This window comes from Frankliniella occidentalis, unplaced genomic scaffold, assembly GCF_000697945.3.
Source record: "Frankliniella occidentalis isolate FOCC.00 unplaced genomic scaffold, Focc_3.1 Scaffold9, whole genome shotgun sequence".
NCBI lineage: Eukaryota > Metazoa > Arthropoda > Insecta > Thysanoptera > Thripidae > Frankliniella > Frankliniella occidentalis.
Window position 1 is genome coordinate 717,605 of NW_026267139.1, and position 13,096 is coordinate 730,700.

General features: G+C 47.4%; 4 protein-coding genes across 4 annotated transcripts; all 4 read right to left on the reverse strand.

The window, feature by feature from the left end:
- Positions 1-176: 176 nt before the first annotated feature.
- LOC113204054 (KICSTOR complex protein ITFG2) lies at positions 177-2,596 on the reverse strand. The gene is made up of 6 exons (XM_026419053.2): positions 2,309-2,596; positions 2,036-2,227; positions 1,584-1,936; positions 1,312-1,500; positions 990-1,233; positions 177-870 (listed from the first exon to the last, which is right to left on the reverse strand). Exons 1-6 carry the CDS (start codon positions 2,453-2,455, stop codon positions 613-615), a joined length of 1,383 nt encoding a protein of 460 aa, XP_026274838.1. The 5' UTR covers positions 2,456-2,596; the 3' UTR covers positions 177-612.
- LOC113204056 (mitochondrial inner membrane protease subunit 2) lies at positions 2,479-3,152 on the reverse strand. Its single transcript, XM_026419055.2, has one exon. It carries the CDS (start codon positions 3,013-3,015, stop codon positions 2,479-2,481), a length of 537 nt encoding a protein of 178 aa, XP_026274840.1. The 5' UTR covers positions 3,016-3,152.
- A 3,838-nt stretch (positions 3,153-6,990) lies between these two features.
- Positions 6,991-8,650, reverse strand: LOC113204075 (uncharacterized). The gene is made up of 4 exons (XM_026419075.2): positions 8,285-8,650; positions 7,798-7,989; positions 7,373-7,543; positions 6,991-7,161 (listed from the first exon to the last, which is right to left on the reverse strand). The coding sequence occupies exons 1-4, from the start codon at positions 8,393-8,395 to the stop codon at positions 7,003-7,005; spliced, it is 633 nt and encodes a 210-aa protein (XP_026274860.1). The 5' UTR covers positions 8,396-8,650; the 3' UTR covers positions 6,991-7,002.
- Positions 8,651-9,102: 452 nt separating this feature from the next.
- LOC113204074 (uncharacterized) lies at positions 9,103-11,483 on the reverse strand. The gene is made up of 4 exons (XM_026419074.2): positions 11,290-11,483; positions 10,992-11,165; positions 10,478-10,648; positions 9,103-10,036 (listed from the first exon to the last, which is right to left on the reverse strand). Exons 1-4 carry the CDS (start codon positions 11,395-11,397, stop codon positions 9,875-9,877), a joined length of 615 nt encoding a protein of 204 aa, XP_026274859.1. The 5' UTR covers positions 11,398-11,483; the 3' UTR covers positions 9,103-9,874.
- Between the last annotated feature and the right edge of the window lie 1,613 nt (positions 11,484-13,096).

The window sequence follows — 13,096 nt, forward strand, 5'->3', positions numbered from 1 at the left end:
TTTATAAATTAAAATATGAACTAATATTTTTGTACCTGAAAAGTAGCTTTCCAAACTTTAAAAATTGACTTAAATGTGAATTAGTTTATATATCTTTATCCTATTTCCTTTAATCAGGATTAAATGCATGAGCAATAGTAGTGAAAAGTGATCAGGAAATAAACTCTAGTCTGCACTTAGAAAAGACAAGGAAAAGTCTTTAATAAAGACAACTAACAATTCAATGAAATGACATTTTTTATGCCTTAAATGATTTTAATTAGTGACTAGACAGATATGTAAGCATAGACGTAGACATACCATAAAGAAAAGGCACATAAATTCATATTTAAAAACAAATTGTGGAATCTGTCTAACAGAATCGTCAGGGTTACAAGATACTCCCTTAAAAATGAATAATAACATTCCATGAAGTTTTCTTAAATTCCAGAAATACAGAAACTAAACATTCCATAAGTACATTACATAAAAAAAAAAGGGTAGGGTAAAATTTACATATTTCAAAGGACAAGCAAAAAATGCATTATGAAATAAAGAACACATCCGCAAAGCAATAGTTTGTACTGCAAGCACCATAGAATTGAAAGAGTAACTTACAATTACAGATCTCTGTTAGTCACTGCTTGGTAATGGTATAATTTGCTGTGGAATGGCCTTTCGGAAGTACAGGGATATTTCAGTGAGCTTCTTCACTTTTTCTCTTGTCAAAGGAGGGCTTAATAGTTCATCTAAAATTTTGTTTTTCTCTTCTGGTAAATTTAGTTTTTTTCTCAAATTATCTAGGTTCAGTCCTTGCATGAAGTTTTGTAATCGGGGATTGAAGTTTTCAGTCAGCATACTGGGCAAGTGAATATCATAGTAAATATATATCTGAAAAGTAGGACAACTATTAATAGGTATTTTTTTTTCATTTGCAAAGATTGAAGATTTAAACTTACAGAAACATCAATCACACAATTATATTACATGCAATTACAAATGTGCAATACCTTGTTGTTGAAAGTGGCATACACCAGAACAGGAATGGGTGGTTTTGAACAGTTTGGCTCCATGGTAAATTTGCCTGAACAAAATCCAGACACAGTCTCTTCTAATTGAAAACGGACACTGTGCTTCTCTAGATCCAGAATGTATGTCTGCCCGTCCCAAGAACACACAACAATCTCATCGTGTCCATCTCCAGTAATATCTAGCTTTGTCACAGCGAACAGTTGATGATCAACTTGGTAAGACCTGATAGATTGAATAAGCATTCATTAGGAATATAGATCCGAAAAACTGAAATGGGAAGATGACAGAAAAATTACAAACCATAGAATTTCATCATTATGTACAAGCATGAGAGTTCCATCCAGTGTTGCCACTGCAAAAGGAGACCCTTTTTCATTGTTGTTCCCAGTTTCAATATCACCTAAAATTTCCGTAGACACATTAGGGTTTCGCATACTATTTATGCATAGAGGATGATAAACAACAGAAGTTTCACCAAATTGGTTTGATCTAAAAATAAAACATGAATATGAAAGTAAACAACCCACTCTCTTTCTTCCTAACAAATTTTGAACCCTTTATTATTGACTTGCCTGCCGCTACCATCAGAATCAGTAATATCAGCAGTCTTTTCGGATTCTGGATAGCAACGTATCTTCATAAAGGTCCCTCCTGGCTGCGCAACGAGAAGGCTAGGCTTGTCTCCAGCAGAATGATTGAGTGTTACAGCCCCAAGTTGGTGCGCAAATTCCCACTTATTAAGACAAACTAAAGCACCCCGTCCAGCAAGAGATGCAACATTTGTTGTTTTCCCAAGAGATTGTACACTCTCTTTTCCAATTGCTTCACCAAGCCAGCACCAACGATATGAGCGAACAACTCGGTCTGTAAGGCCAAGCACTAATTCTTGCTGACCATCAGCATCAATATCACCAAGTAACAGTACCTGAAAAAAATGAAGAAATAATAAAACGGCATGAAAGCAAAACAGAAACAATTATTGTTTTAACAGTGTCCATGCAACGCTGATAAACTTTCAGTTTACCTTAGTATTAGCAGGAATTCTCTGAACATGGACACACTCTAGTCTGGCACAACCCGGAGGGCAAAGGTATATGTGACACCAGCCGTCACCACATACTATCACAACAGCATTCAGTCCGCAGTTAAGGATGTCACCCACTCCCACTGCTGTTATCATTCCCAAGCCATTCAAAATTTGCCATTGTGTGTCACCCTAAAGTAAAGTAAAAAGTTGATCAAATGACTTACTTCTTTTAAAAAAAATATTGTACGAAAAACAATATAAAAACCCCACCTTAAACACTGCTAAATCACCACTAGCGTTTCCAGCCACAAGGGCCATCTCTCCAGAGTTATCTACATCACCTAGAGTAAGAGAGCTCCTAAACACGTTGCCACCAAACTCAAACTCGAGGCGGTTCACAAAGCAAACAGCCCGCATGGTGAAGGCTTTAGCTGTGAATGCTAGTGACTTTTCTGACGTTCCTCCGCACCTTTACACTCAAAGGGATTGTCATCAAATATCTTCTTCCAGCGCCACGGGGGCCATATAATGTAATACGCCTTGGATTGGAGGAGGGACCTTGGAATCGGGCCAAACTGCTGTGAATCTATAGAGAGGCCCTTGTTGTCCCCTTCCACCCAGTAGTGCCCCCCCGGCACGGTGACCAGTGATGTCCTGGGCCCGTCCTGCTTCACTACAGTGTCCCCCTCCAGGCCAATGACCCTCTTGATGAAGTGGCCAGAGGGATCCTTGGGCGGTATGAACGTCACCACGTCGCCCCTGCACACTTCGCAGCGCTCCACATCCTTGACGTACACCCAGTCGTCGCACTTGTTGGGGTACGGGTTGAGGCAGGGGTGCATAGATCTGCCTTTCACTTTGAACACTCTAACCCTGAAGTAGTTGTCGACTTGGAACGCGAGCGGATAAATCAGAACCGCCGAGGTGACGGCCGTTCCAAAAATGTGGCCGAAATAGCCAAGCCATTGCCATTGCATGAATCAACGACAGGCTTCTCCCTCCCCGCGCGGAAGAGGCTCGGGTGGGAAGAACTCGGCACAAGGACAAAGGTACACAATCGACGAGACGAGCTGACGACACTTCGGGTTGTTATCAAGGTTAGGGTTCCCGCAAACAACAACAAGAGGCGGCTTTATTCGCAGGCAACGGACCCGCCGCCAGTCCGGCCAACCGTACAGTTCGTTGTGTGAATAGCGGACGAAAGTTTTCAAAAACAGAAACGCGGACCGGCCTTCATAACCCCGCTCGTAACGTGCGCTAGACGGGCGTATTCTCGTGTGGCAATGTTCGTGAGAAGATACGTGAACGAGGATTGATTGTGATCCTTTCGTGCCTCAAAACTCAAAGCCAAAATGTTTGACGTGTTTGGCTCCGTGAGGGCAGTGAGGGATTTGCTCGAGCCATGCTCGAGCTTGTTCAACACGACCGACAAAGTAATCATTTTGATCGCGTTCTCACGTTCTTGCACTGCACAAGACAATGCACCAGAGACCCAATCGCGACAGTTCCAACTCAACGCCAATGTGATGGATACTTAACTGTTGGATCTGCATCGTCACAACCTCTCGAACCGGGGCAACCGCCCCAACACACCTGTGGATGGACGCGGTCATTCCGCGATTCCGCGGATGCGGTAAGTGTAACCATAACCATAGCCTACGCCTTCCTTCGTCGCTCGCTGGTCCCGTTCCACGGCTCTATCGGTCAAGCAAAGCAACCGATCTTATGAACGAATTTTACGCACATGGATGCGTTAAATACGCGGGGGGGGGGGGGACTACCAACTACCCCCTTACCGGCAACACGTGCTTGCAGCGCCCACGCACAACCGTACGTCCCTGTTTGTAATGCCGGCGGCCAGAGTCAGCTTAATCCGACCAGGGTAATATGATGAAATCCGAAGCCTTCAGGGTGAAAGTAGAAAGCAAGGACCTGTTCTGCACATAAATCCCTGACAAGCCGTAAGGGCCTGGACGCATCTAAACTAACACAATGGGGCCCGGGCCCGGGGTCCCCCCCCCCCCCCCAAACCTAAGGGATAGCAGGTTGTGTACTGATTGCCTACTCTCCAGGCGCCCTCAGCCACAACTTGCCCCTGCGTTCCCCACGCAGTGCGCACGGGTCGGGGGCCACAGTTGTACCGGGTGTCCGTAAGGGACCATCCAGAAAGTACATCCGATTTTTTCTAAGATTCGTTCAGCGAAAAAGGAAAATGAGCGCCTGCGAGGCTCAAGGTAGGCCAGCCCGCAGATCACACATGCACTAAGTTGCCTACCCACCAGGCGCTCCGAGAGCTAGCACAGGATGAACTTGGCAGTTTTGAAACAGCGAATCACGGACGTACTTTGTGGACGATCCCTAAGAATACGCGGCAGCTCGATGGGTTGCCTACGCACACGCACTAGCGTGCAGGCGCGGAGGGCGAGGGGGGAGCGGTGGAGGTGCGCACCATCCAGCGAATTCCGAACAGACTATAGAGGCGCCGTTTAGGACCAAACTATTTTTCAAAGAATGTGAAAAAGAGGGAGTACCCACCCCGCTTTTACACGGGGCCCCGCGTGCTTAACTTCGGAGTTCGGATGGGATCCGGTGTGTCCACGCCATCAGCCAGACTGTTAGATCCGACCAACTGTTGACCAGAGTTGTCGCCTACCCGCTTAAACAGGAACGACGGGTACCCAAGGGAGTGCTTTCCTCATCCCAGCGCAGTAGTTAGCGAACTGTGGTCTCTGTTCCGAACAGCCGCTCCCAACCGCAATGGTCAGAATATACTCCCGGGGTTTGTGAGACGGTTGAAGCTTACGTTGGTTAATCGTACTGACCCACCATAGGTCATGGAGCCCTTTTCAGCCAGTTTCTAGGTCTTATTATCCACCCCGCTACCATAGCAAGGTGGCAGGCACCAGGGCGCGAACCCCAGCCCAGAGCCGACACTTTAGCCACCTATGACGCGACGCAGTGCCACCAACAACGGTAACCGCTCCGCCATCGGAACTCCACGAGGGGGGCGTGGTGAAATGACGGGTTTGAAGTCCATTTGAAATTTGGTGGCCTGAGAAAAATTTCAGACACACGGAAAGTCGAACCACCGACCTCCCGCGCTCTGAGCGGGCGCGCTACCGACTGAGCCATAGAGGCGAAACACAGACCAGCGCTCCAGGGAACGAATCATTCTACGCTGTCGCTGACTGGCGTCGCTCCTTGTCTCCCTTAATACAAGACCGACTTTGAACGCGTAGTGGAGAAGACGGGTGGGCGGCCGAGCGCGCTAAATCGTGCTCGTGTCAAACTGTTCGCCCAAGATTCGACTCCCGGCTAGGGCAGATATATATTCTATCTCCTGGAGTCGAACCCCGGGCGCATGATCTCAGACGATGATACTTTAGTGCGCTCGGCTGTTCGTTCGTGTTCTCCTCTATGCGTCCAAACCTCGGTCCTCCATTGCGGGGGACGCAAAGCGGCAAAAATAAAATAAAAATGCGCTGGCCGGGAGTCGAACCCCAGACAGTTCCAGACTGGTGACAATTGAGCGAGCAATTGATCAACCTCAGCTGCCACAGAAGTGAAGGAGATAAAATATATATTTGCCCTAGCCGGGAGTCGAATCTTGGGCGAACAGTTTGACACGAGCACGATTTAGCGCGCTCCGCCGCCCGCCCGTCTTCTCCACTGCGCGTTCAAAGTCGGTCCTGTATTACGGGAGACGAGGAGCGACGCCAGTCAGCGACAGCGTAGAATGATTCGTTCCATGGAGCGCTTGTCCGTATCTCGCCTCTATGGCTCAGAGGCTCAGTCGAGATCCCGAGTTTGTATTCGGAACTCGAAACTGGCCCCACCCATGCTCGCACAAATTCAACCGATGAATCGCGCTCTTCGTGTGTGGTCTGGTGGCTCAGAAAGTTGCGTGCTGGATCGCTGCTCGTTTCGGCTCTTCGTGTCGTATAGGTTCGACTTTTGACTTTTGGGGGTATTTTTTATTTTTTTAATTTGTTACCCCAGGGAATAGGAACTATCAGGGAAAGTTTGGCCTATGAATATAAACAGCCTTGCGAAGCCAGGTCGCTAAGGGATGAATAGTTGCAAAATTAGTGCAATCTGAGTATCTTATCGGCAGATTAAGTGCGACTACTAGTACCCCAATCTCGCGCTAAAGAGCTCCATGAAGCTCGCCCCACCCATGCTCGCACAAATTCAACCGACAGTGCCATGATGTGCATAATTAGTGCCATCTGAATATCTCATCGGCAGATTTAGTGCGACTACCCGAAGTACGGTTCTCTGGTCTTGCCTTCGCGGACTGCGCACAGCTGCTTTGCGAGTTCACCTTCCTATCGCGTCGCAGGCGCCATAACCTCCAGCATCTCTATAGACCTTTTTGACGGTAGGTTGAGGGGGGGAGGAGAGGTGTAGAGGAGGTGAAAACTTTCATTGCGTGCAACATTTTCGCTGAACTCTTATAGCAAATTTTGACTCTAAAGCGCAGAAGAACAAAGTCGTTTGTTGCTGCGCTAAGAAGTCGAAAATTTTTAAACAGTTTACAAGAAAAAGGCGCTGCCTCCGAATTGTTTCTAACCTCTACCCGAGCCTCTACCACTGTCGAAGAGGTCTTATTGGTGGCCACAAATCCGTCTGCCAGAGTCAGGTTAATGTCTACAAGCAGGGACGAAGGGTGCTGACCTCCCCCAACGCCCTGCAGGTGGTCTGTAGGCCGTTCCGCCACGTTGGCCTGCCTGGCGGGCTTGCCTACCCATTAGGTCGCTGGTGGTTTTCTCCCCAACTGAGTGAGTTGTTGGGCCATTTTGGGGAACGCGACGGGCCTTGTTACAATTTTTGCCAATGGTGCTGGTGCTGCAGCTATGAATGGAGAACAGCCTGGAGCGATCAGCTCGTTTGAGCCTGGGGGCAACCACTCTTGAAACATCAGAAACTCTAAAAGCCTGAGTAGCGCATGGTTTAATGTCTTGCTACGATTTAGGGACAGTTTTGCCGAACAGCCAAACGCACGCCGCCACGTCTTGCGCGGAATCAACCAGACGCACGGTGATCCTCCAAGTGCCGTAGAAAAATACAGGAATTTGCTTTAGAGAAAATTCGGCTGAAACATTCTTGACTTCGTAGTATCCCTGAAATAAATTTAAAAACACTGTAATGCACTTGAAAGTGTCTATAACGGTGCTGCACATTTGCAGGTGTTTGACTTAAAATTTGAACCATTGAGAGATTGCGGTTTAACAGGTGCACGGTAAATAATACGATGATTGTTTGGAATTAAGAATTAACCGACATAGCAGTCGACATTCCCGTGTTATTTGCTGCCAGATCGTTGATACTTACTGGAGGGAAGGGACACTTTCGATTCGGGTCGTTGAATGTGGCGACCATCAGCCTGCGCCAGAGGTCCGGGTCGTGGTGGCCTATGATCTGGCAGACGGGCCCCGGCCTCATCACGTACGCGTTCTCCTTCCAGCCGCCACGGGAACTCCACGAGGCCCAGTTCAGATCAATCTGCAGAGGAAAACTCACAATAGGCCCGCCACGACAGCTTGTGGAGGGGTCATGCGTTTGAGTAGTTAAAGCTCGTACTAGGGTTGGGAATTTCCAAAATTTTCCGGAAAATTTACGGAAATTTTCCGAAAATTTCCCGAAAATAACGAAAAAGCTTCCAAAGTCTGGGTAATTTTCCATTTTTTTCCCGGAAATTTTCTGGAAACTTTCAAGGGCTTCCAACCCGAGCTCGCACACGTGAGGTGACGACATACATCATACGACTCGTCCAGAGTTCGGAGAGTCGTGACGTTCCCCCAGTAGTACCACAGATCCCGGTTGTTGCGGTCGTGGTAGCCGCGCCAGAAGATGTCCCTGTACAGGGCTGCAGCTCCGCTAGCGGCGGCGGCGTGGCCCTTGATGGCGGGGCAGCGTTCGGCGTGGTCGGGGACGATTCGGAAGGGGCCCTACAACAACACAAACGGGTGCATTACTTAAGGATGTCCAACATTTTCCGGAAATTTCCGAAAATTTTCCGAAAATTTCCGGAAATATCAGAAAAACTTCGAAAGTCTGGGAAAAAATTCCATTAACCCAGAAATTTTCCGTTTTTTTTCCCGAAATTTTCCTGAAATTCAGCAGAAACTTTCTAGGGCCTTCAACCTTAGCTGTACTACTTACAATGTAGAGCACCGGGACTTCTAGTGTACACCGCTTTTATAAGTGTAACAACAGTCTCACACTTCACTGTTATACACTCACTGCAAAGTTATTGATGTATTGAGTCGCCGCCGCTGTAGTGCCAAACGATGGCGACGACGTCCGATACTCGGCCAGCAGTAGCAGAGGCAGCAGCGCGTCGAGGAGGGTCATGGTGACTGTGAGCTTCACTATTGTTGTGGGCGCACCGACCCTGTCTCATGTCGAGCTTGGCGAGGGCTTTTGTTTTAGCGCCCGCGCTGACTGAAGCACGCGATAATAGTGAGGAAGTCCCCTTTTGTTTCTGACGTTAAGCCGGCCCCGCGTGTCGCATTTTGTTTTATTTCGAGCGCCGCTAAAAGTGACCGCTTGGTTTCCAAGAAAAAGTGGTAATTTTCAAGCAAAAAGTGCTTGGAGATAACCATTTGCTTGGAAACCAAAGCTGTCACTACTAGCGTGTGGTGGAAAGGTATGTGCCCCCCCCCCCCCGGCCCCCCGGCTTCGACACACCCTCCTCCAAAGTAGTTTAAGCGCTCTGCAGGGTTGTCGGACCACAGACACTACTCTGTTGCTATATGTTCATGTGCCAGGCCGGTGTTTTCGCAACCGACCATGTCGTCAGGCCAGCGTCCAATGTCACTATGCGTTCACAAGGACAAAATATTGCTGGTGCAGTGATATCATGTCGTTGGTATACTATGACCCATTTTCTTTGCGTGTCATAACATAATAAAACTCGTTGACATTTTTTGTTAACTGCTAAACGAACTCTAAATTAGGGAATTATAGTTGCCTTCGTACGTTACATCAACAGCCCCACCAAGCGCCCTGTAGCTCGAGAGATCTCTCTTTATTTCCTCCCCTACTGAACACTTCCTTAGGTTAAACGCTCATACTGTGTTGGAAGTGTTCAACAGAAGAGTTGCACACTTACTTACAAGTGCACACTGTGCACACCGACCGCATTGAACAATTTCGAGTGTACCGGTTGTAACTGTCAATACGCAGCAGTGTTGCGGGATTGCATACCCAATATGGCTGCAGGGGCCATGGCCCTTTACGGGTGTAAAGAGAAGGCAAACCTGCAACACTGCCGCGTAACGCCGTAACTCCCGTTTTGAACAATCGGAAGTATTTAACCACCCAACAGCTCGTGCGCGGTTTTATCTACGAACAAGACGAACGATCGGGTAACTTTTTTTTTGTCCACCCGGGATAATCCAAAGGCAATCATTCATGCTAAATGTATTTCTTTTGTTTTTGTGCAAACTTTCGTGCTTACTTAAACGTTTCGTGTCGTGCAAATTTGTGCGCAAAAGTGTCTAAGTCGTATCGCACAAAAATGTTCAATTCAACGAAAAAAAAAATCGATTGCGTAAATTTGTGCTAAAGAGACGAATCCAGTCAGTGTGTTGAATTATCCCTGGCGCAATCCACGAGTTATCCATGGAAATTCAGGATTAATCCGACGGTAATCCTGGGGAATCTGGCCGTAATCCGGGGTAATCCGTTGTATACACGCGAGATCTCAGAGCTATTTTCTCTTCGCGTGTGACCTCTGTGTTGGACGTGCTGCAACCAATAAAGTTTAGGCGAGCCTGGCCAAGTAGTTTGGAAAATTGGGATGCTAATGCCTGACACGAATCCGTTCTGCTACGATTTGGGGACGGTTTTTCCGAAAAGCATAAAGCACGCTACTACGTTCTCCACGGACTCCTTAAACAGATGTAAGGTGATTCTCCACGTGCCGTAGAATAATACAGGTATCTTTTTTAGAGAAAATTCAGATGAAATGTTTTTGGTTTCGTAGTATCCCTGAAATAAAAAAAAAATATCTCGTTAAAACACTTTGTAGTCGCACAAAATGTCTACGGTTTTAGGTGTGTGCAGTAATGAATTATTGAATCACGTCAGCTTGTAATTCACTGGTAATCGTGTCATCAAACGTATGTCAAAAAAAAAAAAAAAAAAAATCGAGTCGATTGAATTTCGGTCTATTTTCAGTATATATAGTTTTCGTGTAAAAATACCTTTAAATAAAAAAGTTGATTTTTTTGGACATACGTTCATTGACACGATTACCAGTGAATCGACGAGTGAAATTGATTACGTGGCTTCATGCTCGAGCACCAAACATCTGAAATATTTAACTGTTATTTGCGCACTATCTTGCACACTTGCGCGTATTTGACCAGCAATTATTTGAACAAAGTTAATAGTCGGCATTGCCGTGTGTTTCTGCCATCGTTTACTCACTGGTGGGAAGGGGCAGTTTCTATTCGGGTCGTCAAATGTGGCAATCATTAATCTACGCCACAAATCAGGGTCATGGGTGAAAATAACTTTGCAGAAGGAACCCAGCCTCATCACATATGCGTTCTCTTTCCATCCGCCGCGAGAACTCCACGAGGCCCAGTTCAAGTCGACCTGCAGAACGACACGAGTTTTAGTCAAGAGTACCGGGTGTGACTGTGAATACGAATAGCAGTGTTGCGGGATTGCATACTCAATATAGCTGCAGTGGGGCCATGGCCCCCTTACGGGTGTAAGGAATATAGGCAGACCCGCAACACTGCTGCGTATTCACAGTTATTGCACCCGGTACGATCCCTGGCAACTTTGTGCAGGCGACACGCGGTGTGTAAGGTCCCGAGGAAGAGAAACTAAAAATATCGCAAACTGTGAAATAGTAAGTAAAGTGCTCGGTATTGGTTTGGGGGATATCTTCCACCAAACGGGGCTCGTTTAAGTGGAGAATCAAATTCCTTACATTATACGAGTCGTCGAAAGTTAACAGGGTCGTGAAGTTGACCCAGTAGTACCAAAGGTCCCGATTGTTGCGGTCATGATACCCGCGCCAGAAGATGTCCTTGTAAAGAGGACCGAAGCCGCCAGTTCTGACCGGACAGCGTTCGATGTGGTCGGGGATGATTCGGTAGGGGCCCTGAAACAAATGGTACTCTTCATTTGATTAGGTGCATTTTAGTCTGAGAACCCACCATTTCCTGGGTATTTCAGTGCAGAGCGGTGTCTAAATGCACGACCGTCTCACACTCCAGTTGACTCACTGCGACGCTATTGATGAAATGAGACGCTGCCTCTGCGTTGCTCGACGTCCGGTACCCGACCAGCAGCAGCAGCAGCAGCAGCAGCGCAGTGAAGCAGCCGAGGGGCATGGTTAACGCCGCCGGCTCAATGTGCGAGTGAACGCAGCGCCGTCGGGCGCACCGACTCTGGCGCGTCACATCCAGATTGGCGACGGCCTTTGTTTATCCATCACTGTGAAAAATAACTACCGTCGTAAATTTACAAACATTGTGTAAACTTGAATTATAATTGAAGTTGTAAATATACGAGAGCACATTTTTTTTACTCCCCAGGATTTTAAGTCGATACGTTGTGCGTGTAATTTTACGATTACAAATTGTAATTTTACAACTTTGCGTCAAGGAAAATTTTTCTGTAAACCTTCCTACTATTTTTCACAGTGTTGGTTCATCCCCTGCGACCATCCCCCCTGATGGCGTCGGTTGGTCCAAGTTTGTCTCTGTAACGGTCGTATCTCTGGTGATCGGATATATACATTTGTCGTGGGCGTCCGAAACGCGACTCGACCACAAAAGTGTGCAACAGAAATGCGATTAAAACGCGACACACGAACATGTGGCCGCTTTTGGTCGAGTTTACTTGCGACGCGTCGACTAGACGCGGTTATGTCTAGTGTTTCGGTCGAGATCGCGACGTCGAGTAGTAATTTTATGTACAGTAGGGGAGACCGGGGTCCCATGAGCCATGGGGTCCCATGAGCCATTTGCTATATCTCGAAAACTACACTGATAAAGTAAGAGTTCAACTGCTCAACACTTGTAAGTGTGCAACTGCAAGTTAAATACTGCAAGTGTGCTACTCCGTAGTCGTACACTTGCAAGTGTTAAACTCGGTAGATGTGCACTTGGAAGTGTGCAACTCCTCGGTTGCACACTGCCTTAGATTGGGCGCTTACTGAGTAGGAAGTAGTCAACACAGGAGTTGCACACTTGGAAGTGCACACATACCGAGTTGCACACTTGAAAGTATTTAACTTCCAGTTGCTCACTTCCAAGTATTTAACTTCCAGTTGCACACTTGCAAGTGTTGAGCAGTTGAACACTTAGTTTATCAGTGTATAGGTGGCAGGACCGCGCCAAAGAAAAAGTGATGGCTATCCCTTAAGACATGTTGTAGGTAGCCAGAGGGTGGTAGGCTGACGTCCCTGGGGTTCAAATACCGCTCCCGCTTTTTTTGCGCGGTCACACATGGATGTTCATTGTTGCAGTATTGCCTCCATAAATGGTTCAAAATCCCCCCAACGCATCTTTTACGTGCCTAGTGACCACGCCAAAACAAAAACAAAAACAAAGCAAAAAAGGGGGGTGGTGGTATTTGAACTCCTAGGGACTTCCTGAGGCCGTGTCGCAGCGATGATACCGACTTCGCCACACCACGGTCGACAGGAGAGCCCATGTTACCGGTTTTCGTTCTCGCCTGACAACTGCGGCGACTCGCAGCGTGATTGCCTGTCCGCACATCTCTAGCATCGTGGCGTCGTAGCCGTGCCGGTAGAGCGCCGGCTTCCTGAGCCCCAGGAGCGAGGTTCGAATCTTCGCTGAGCTGAAAATTTTTCCGAGGTTCAGAATTCTGAGTGGAATTTAAACCCGTGATTCCAACCGAGCTCTTTCGTGGGAAGGCCTAAGGTGTAGTAGTTATGATATCCGCTACGCGGGGTGACGAGTGTCGGCACTCGGTTCGGTCCTCACTGGCAGCGAAAAAGCGGGTTGCCAGGAGGTCGGATCATGCGGCGAGCGGTGGTCGCTCGTCGGTATATAAGACCTGTGA

Excerpts from the sequence above, each read along its gene's own strand:
- LOC113204054 (XM_026419053.2), bottom strand. The coding sequence starts at position 2,455 with ATGCGGGCTGTTTGCTTTGTGAACCGCCTCGAGTTTGAGTTTGGTGGC. Across the intron at positions 1,937-2,035 it reads GAATTCCTGCTAATACTAAG|GTACTGTTACTTGGTGATAT; the intron begins GTAAACTGAAAG and ends CATTTTTTTCAG. Across the intron at positions 1,234-1,311 it reads CATAATGATGAAATTCTATG|GTCTTACCAAGTTGATCATC; the intron begins GTTTGTAATTTT and ends TCAATCTATCAG.
- LOC113204056 (XM_026419055.2), bottom strand. The coding sequence starts at position 3,015 with ATGCAATGGCAATGGCTTGGCTATTTCGGCCACATTTTTGGAACGGCC.
- LOC113204075 (XM_026419075.2), bottom strand. The coding sequence starts at position 8,395 with ATGACCCTCCTCGACGCGCTGCTGCCTCTGCTACTGCTGGCCGAGTAT. Across the intron at positions 7,544-7,797 it reads CTCTGGACGAGTCGTATGAT|ATTGATCTGAACTGGGCCTC; the intron begins GTATGTCGTCAC and ends TTTCCTCTGCAG. Across the intron at positions 7,162-7,372 it reads GAAAGTGTCCCTTCCCTCCA|GGATACTACGAAGTCAAGAA; the intron begins GTAAGTATCAAC and ends AATTTATTTCAG.
- LOC113204074 (XM_026419074.2), bottom strand. The coding sequence starts at position 11,397 with ATGCCCCTCGGCTGCTTCACTGCGCTGCTGCTGCTGCTGCTGCTGCTG. Across the intron at positions 10,649-10,991 it reads CTTTCGACGACTCGTATAAT|GTCGACTTGAACTGGGCCTC; the intron begins GTAAGGAATTTG and ends GTCGTTCTGCAG. Across the intron at positions 10,037-10,477 it reads GAAACTGCCCCTTCCCACCA|GGATACTACGAAACCAAAAA; the intron begins GTGAGTAAACGA and ends TTTTTATTTCAG.